The sequence below is a fragment of the Morone saxatilis genome, unplaced genomic scaffold, assembly GCF_004916995.1.
Source record: "Morone saxatilis isolate NCDOM2014 unplaced genomic scaffold, NCSU_SB_2.0 Contig2, whole genome shotgun sequence".
Lineage (NCBI taxonomy): Eukaryota > Metazoa > Chordata > Actinopteri > Moronidae > Morone > Morone saxatilis.
This window is the reverse complement of record NW_023339762.1, coordinates 2,516,866-2,522,848: the sequence shown is the minus strand read 5'-3', so window position 1 is coordinate 2,522,848 and position 5,983 is coordinate 2,516,866. Positions and strand designations below refer to the sequence as shown.

At 41.9% G+C, this 5,983-nt stretch overlaps 1 protein-coding gene across 1 annotated transcript in view; it reads left to right on the top strand.

Annotated features, from left to right (window-relative positions):
• b3gnt9 (UDP-GlcNAc:betaGal beta-1,3-N-acetylglucosaminyltransferase 9) overlaps positions 1–5,775 on the top strand; it is an 8,599-nt gene extending 2,824 nt beyond the window's left edge. The window contains exons 4-7 of the mRNA XM_035664305.1: positions 1,998–2,333; positions 3,236–3,477; positions 3,576–3,831; positions 3,916–5,775. Coding sequence (XP_035520198.1) covers positions 1,998–2,333; positions 3,236–3,477; positions 3,576–3,831; positions 3,916–4,260 — 1,179 coding nt within the window. The 3' untranslated portion in view covers positions 4,261–5,775. The remainder of the gene's footprint in view (positions 1–1,997; positions 2,334–3,235; positions 3,478–3,575; positions 3,832–3,915) is intronic.
• The last annotated feature ends 208 nt before the right edge of the window (positions 5,776–5,983 follow it).

Genomic DNA, 5,983 nt, shown 5'->3' with positions numbered 1-5,983 from the left:
CACACACGCGGGGCAGGATTTTATCGAGGCACAGATCTAGGGAAGGGTACAGAAACATTTCTGCAGCTTTGAAGGTCCTAGTGAGCACAGTGGCCTCCATCATCTGTAAATGGGGAAAAAGTTTGGAACCACCAGGACTCTTCCTAGAGCTAGACCTAGAGCAAACTGAGCGATCGGGGGGAAAGGGCCTTAGTCAGGGAGGTGACCAAGAACCTGATGGTCACTCTGACAGAGCTCTAGCGTTCCTCTGTGGAGAGAGGAGAACCTTCCAGAAGGACAACCATCTCTGCAGCACTCCACCAATCAGGCCTGTATGGTAGAGTGGACAGACAGAAGCCACTCCTCAGTAAAAGGAACATGACAGCCCACCTGGAGTTTGTCAAAAGGCACCTGAAGGACTCTCAGACCATGGAAAACAAAAGTTCTGGTCTGATGAAACAAGCTTGTAGCATCGTACTCAAAGACTTGAGGCTGATAATTGCTGCCAAAGGTGCTTTACCAAAGTATTGAGCAAAGGCTGTGAATACTTATGTTCATGTTATACTTTCGTTCTTTATTTTTAATAAATTTGCAAGAATACTTTTACGTTGTCATTATGGGGTATTGTGTGTAGAATTTTGAGGGGGGAAAAAATTAATTTAATCCATTTTAAGGCTATAACATAAATGTGGAAAAAGTGAAACACTGAAAACTTTCCGGATGCACTGTAGGTACCAGAATCAAAATGTCTTCATTTATAGTATATGGTATAATGGGTATATGGTCAGCAATGCTGTGACTCGCTGGTCCGTTCCTGGGAATTTTACATGGATCACAAAGGGTTTAACAAGGAAAAAATAATAACCAGTTGTTGTCAACTAAAAACAGTATCAATATGTTTCCATCTGTAAAAAACATTTTACTGCTGCAGTGGCATGGTCAGAGGTCTGAGGTCTGTTATGGGCAGGCTATGGAACTGTGTGGTTAGTGTGGTGTAGTGGTGCCAAGGGATCTGGGTACAGTTTTATTTTTTTATTAGGTGCAGATATTACAATCAATACAGGCCCACAGCCGTCTGAGATAACATGAATTGTGCATTTTGAGTAAAGTATTATTTCTTATTTCACCCACTCATGAAAATTGGACAACTATGTCATGGCTTCGCCATCCTAGGAAAAACATTCAGCTCGTAGAACACTACTGAATGATGAGCATCAGTGGGGATTTAGAAATGGGCAGAAGTAGATATACGTCATATACCTCTGCATACCCTGCACTACAGCGCTGTTCGTTCAACTGCTTTAATGGTAAAACAGGAATTTGTTCTTTTAATTGTTTTAATTGTTCTGGGATCAAGGAGGATCATGTAGAATCCACCATGATCCCATTTTTCATCTACTGCTCACGTTGTAATGCAGAGTGCTTCTTCCACTTTTAAGGTAATTAGAGGTGGGTCTGCATTATTCTGATCTCACAAACTGTAAGGTTTCCATATAACCGATGCAGTTGCATTCTGATAAGGCAGCTTAAACCTGATTTGAAGAGAGCGTTTGCTGCAGTAGCAGAAGAAGGCGGTGGGGACTGCTACAGGTAATATAAAGATAATGCTGTTTGAGCTCAGAAAGACAGCACAGAGTGTGGAGATATTTTCATTTACTGTCTGCTGCTGCTGTACAGTGCGTGCTATATAAATATTCATACTGCATGTGTGGAGTGCATCGATATATGTGCACACAATATGTTTGTTTATGTTTGCGTGAATTTCCATCTGTACTGATTCAGAGGGTCCAACACATGAATGAAGGAACCAGAGTGGGATAAACACAAAGCAGTATGAACAGGAATAATGATGCTGTTTTTTAATATCACGTTTATAATTTCTTATTTATGTTTGTGAAGCAATTCTGAGAAGCATCTTTGCACAGAAATGGATACTTTTATTATATTCTCATTAGGATGACATTTACTTGTTATAATAAATGTTCGGTGTTCTGTCTTGCGTCATTTCTCCTAATTAGCAGTTCCTATCCAGCCCTTCAGAGTCACAGCTGCCTCCCTGCAAGCCCCAGTCCAAGTCTAAACCTCCTCAGCTCAAGTCCAAACCTCAGGCCAGATCTAAGGGGAAATCCAAGTCGCGTCAGAAGAATGTTGCGCCCACTAAGACCGCTGGCAAGCCCCTGCCCACGATGCCACCATTTGACTTTGAGGGCTATCTGAGAGAAAAGGACAACAGAGACTTTAAGATGCTCATAGACCAGCCAGAGAAATGTCACATTGGAGGAGCAGAGGAAGAAGCTGCTCCCTACATGCTTATTGCCGTGAAATCTATCGCTGCAGATTTTGACAAACGTCAGGTAAAATATGCTGTGCTGCCAAAACAAATACACTTCAGTTTTGTGAAATTAGCTGTGAATCAGTACAGACATTTGGCTGTATTTTATTTTCATAATAACAGATGCTTTGAAGTTTAAAGCTGCTATAATTTTATAGTAACAATGGATCAAATGATTACATGTAATGTGAAGGAGCAAAAAATCTGTTGCTTGTGAGCAGCAGCATTTAGTAGCTAAGGATCCAGATCTCTGGAGTTGGAGACCAAAACCAGAGCTAAAAGGAGAGTGATATTCAGTCCCTACAGGAAGTACTCTAAATAAGGTGGACTAAATTGCTGGTGCATCATTGCAATTTTTACGCAAATTTGATCAATAATTCTAGTTTATTGTAGTTTCCTATGCAAAACGTTGAGCCATATGTCACCTAACTCACTTCCTTGTTTCTAGTTGTGAAGATGCAGACCATGCAGACGTGCGATGCAAATGGTTCACATTTACCCTTCAAACTGTGCAATTTTATTCTTACCGGATCAAGCTGCCTTCGACTTTTAATTAATCTTTGAAAAAGCAAAGAAATACCTCAACAATTATCACTTTGTCCCACAATTTCTTTGCAATGCCTACGAACATTACACCATGCATTGCAATTTGTTTAGAAAGCTGCCATGAAATCAGGCATTTTAGGCAGCAACAATCCCCCCCAAAAGTCCTCATGGGACCGAATATTGTTCCTAAATAATAAACACATAAACTCATCTAAAATGAATACTATGAATATGAATACTAATGTTGGACTGTGTCTAAATAAGTAACTGTTGCCCCCCAAGTGGGCAAAAAATCTATTAATACAGGTTTAACCTAAAATTGTATTCACTCAGTTACTTAAAAATAATCTCTTTCTCTCTACATTTACTTATCTTTAGGTGGTACGTCGGACCTGGGGGAAAGAGGGACTTTTCCAAAATGGCGTATCCATCCGAACGGTTTTCCTGCTGGGGGTTCCCAGGAATCGCACCGCTCTTCCTCTGTGGGACCGGCTCTTGACCTACGAGAGTCAAACCTTCAGGGATATCCTGCTCTGGGACTTTGACGACACCTTTTTCAACTTGACGCTGAAGGAAACACATTTTCTAAAATGGGTCAACAGCAGCTGTCCTCATGTCAAGTCAGTGTTTATAAAACTAAATCAGGACTTGATCTGATTCTCTCCTCATGTGACTGTCACTCTCTGATGCTTTTTCCTGTTATTGTTTACTTATGCAGGTTCATCTTCAAGGGTGATGCCGATGTGTACGTTAACGTGGAGAATATACTAGAGATGCTACAAGGTCAAAAGCCTGACGAGGATCTGTTTGTTGGTGATATTATAATCAACGCTAAACCCATTCGCCGGCGCAGTTCCAAATACTATGTGCCAGAGTTTATTTATGGAGTGGGTTTGTATCCGAATTACGCTGGAGGAGGAGGGTTTGTCATGTCGGGGCATACGGCTCGGAGACTAAGCTCAGCCTGTCAACAGGTACTTCAGAGTTGGACAGTGTAAATATTTTAGCTTGCCTGTTTTAGGATTAATTTATCAGTTGTTTTTTTTCCCCACTACAAGGTGGAGTTGTTCCCCATTGATGATGTCTTTCTGGGAATGTGCCTCCAGCTGATCGGCATCAAACCATTGCGCCACCAGGGCTTTCGGACCTTCGGAATTCCCCGTCCGTCTGCAGCGCCCCACCTTCAGACGTTTGACCCGTGCTTTTACAGGGAGCTCATGGTTGTTCACAGCCTCAATGTTCCTCAGATCTGGCTCATGTGGAACCTCCTGCACGACCCCAAACTGACCTGCCACAACAGGACCAACCCGACATCCCAGCCCTTTAAGTGGAAGGGGAGGGTGGGAGAAGCCGAGGGAGAAGAGACGGACTACGGCGAGAAGCAGGTGTTTGTCACGCATTAGTGACTCTGGTTATAGAGCAGGATCTGCGGCCAACTTGAAAGGCTTGCGATGCGTTCAAAAGCACAGTTGAGTAAAGTGAGACTTTATCCAAGCTGGCAGATCATCTCTGGGGAAATGAATTGGCAAATGTGCTTCAGATTTTTCAGTGAGGAAGGCCAAAGAGAATTTAGGCTTTTGCCATCTGAGCCCATCTTTATGTTCATACTGTGTTTGTGAACAACCACACAGCAAGACCTTGCAAAGAAGATTGTGTGATGACTTGAATCTTACTGGACTTTTGAATGTGTAATCTTCAGAATTGTATGTGTGTTGTGTGTATTGTTTACACAGAGGTACGGTAAGACCCACGAGGAACGCGGTTAGCTGGTTTAACCTTGTGTGTTTCTGAGACCACAACACTGTTAATATTGGGACTTTGGTTGGACGGTGTGGACAGCCAGGACTGCCAGTGGCCGTGTGTGCTGCGTGAGTAGAAAGACTGCAGAGGCTTTTTGTGTTCTCATCGTGACTCACAAGCAGAGATGTCCCTCACTTCCTTCCCTCCTTATGCTGGATAGAAACACAAATGGACAGTCGCATTATCTGTTCCCTGGAGGAACAACAAATGAACCTAAATGGAAACCAGCTGCACACTGGGAACCAGCTGGGACCATAGCGCGTGCACACACGCGCACAGAACCTCTTGTGAATGTTTGTGGAAAAGCCAGGCATGTGTACTTTCATGTGAACAGTTATCACTATAATTATAATGATTTGTTTTGTGAAATGATGTGTTTTCCTCTGCAACGCTTTATATCTTTACCCTCATCTGTTTTCAAAATGTTAAAAATACTGCAAGGTAGATTTATGCTGACAAACATAATCAACTGCATTCAGACAGCAAAACATGTTCACAGATCTTAGACATAAACTTATTTGTGATTGCTCAACGTGCTCATGTGCTCTGGACTTTTCCATTGTAACACGGCTCTATGCACTGTTTGTCTGCCCTCCACCTTTAACATAAAAACTTGATAGACATTCATGAACTGTAAAAACTGGTGATCCCCTGACTTTTGATTTAGCACTAACCTCAATTAAAGTTTAAAAATGAACTTGTCCAATGATATTCCCATCAGCTTCAGCTGTACTTTCACTTTGGCCCTAAACAGCAAATGTTAGCATGCTTAGCTGAGACACGGATAACGCTATCCCCACTTGATGATTGGAGTAAAATAGATTTAAAAAAAAAAAAGAAATTAAGCAATTACAGCTTGCACAGAATTTGAAATTAATCATTTCAATTTTGCACTCAACTCGTGGGTGCAAACATTTTTAAACATCAACAAGCTAATTTGATTTTAGATGTTTAAAGGACCAGTGTGTAGGATTTGTACGGTTTGCAATTCCCTCGCTTCACCCTCCCCTTTCAAGCGAGGTGGCAACGAAACGCACAAAAGAAGCGAAAGGCTCTACCTAGAGCTCGGTCATGGACTACTGTAAAAACATGGTGGTTCAACATGGCGGCCTCCATGGAGGGCGACCCTCTGCGTCTGTAGATAAAAACTGCTAATTTAAAGGAAACAAAAACAATTCTTATTTTCAGGTGACTGTAAACTAATGGAAACAACTATGAATATTAAATTCCTTTTCTGCCAATAGATCCTCTTAAATGTACACACTGGACCTTCTGTCTGGTATTGTCATGTCTGTTGGTCAGTGTGGATAATTCAGAGTGTCGGTT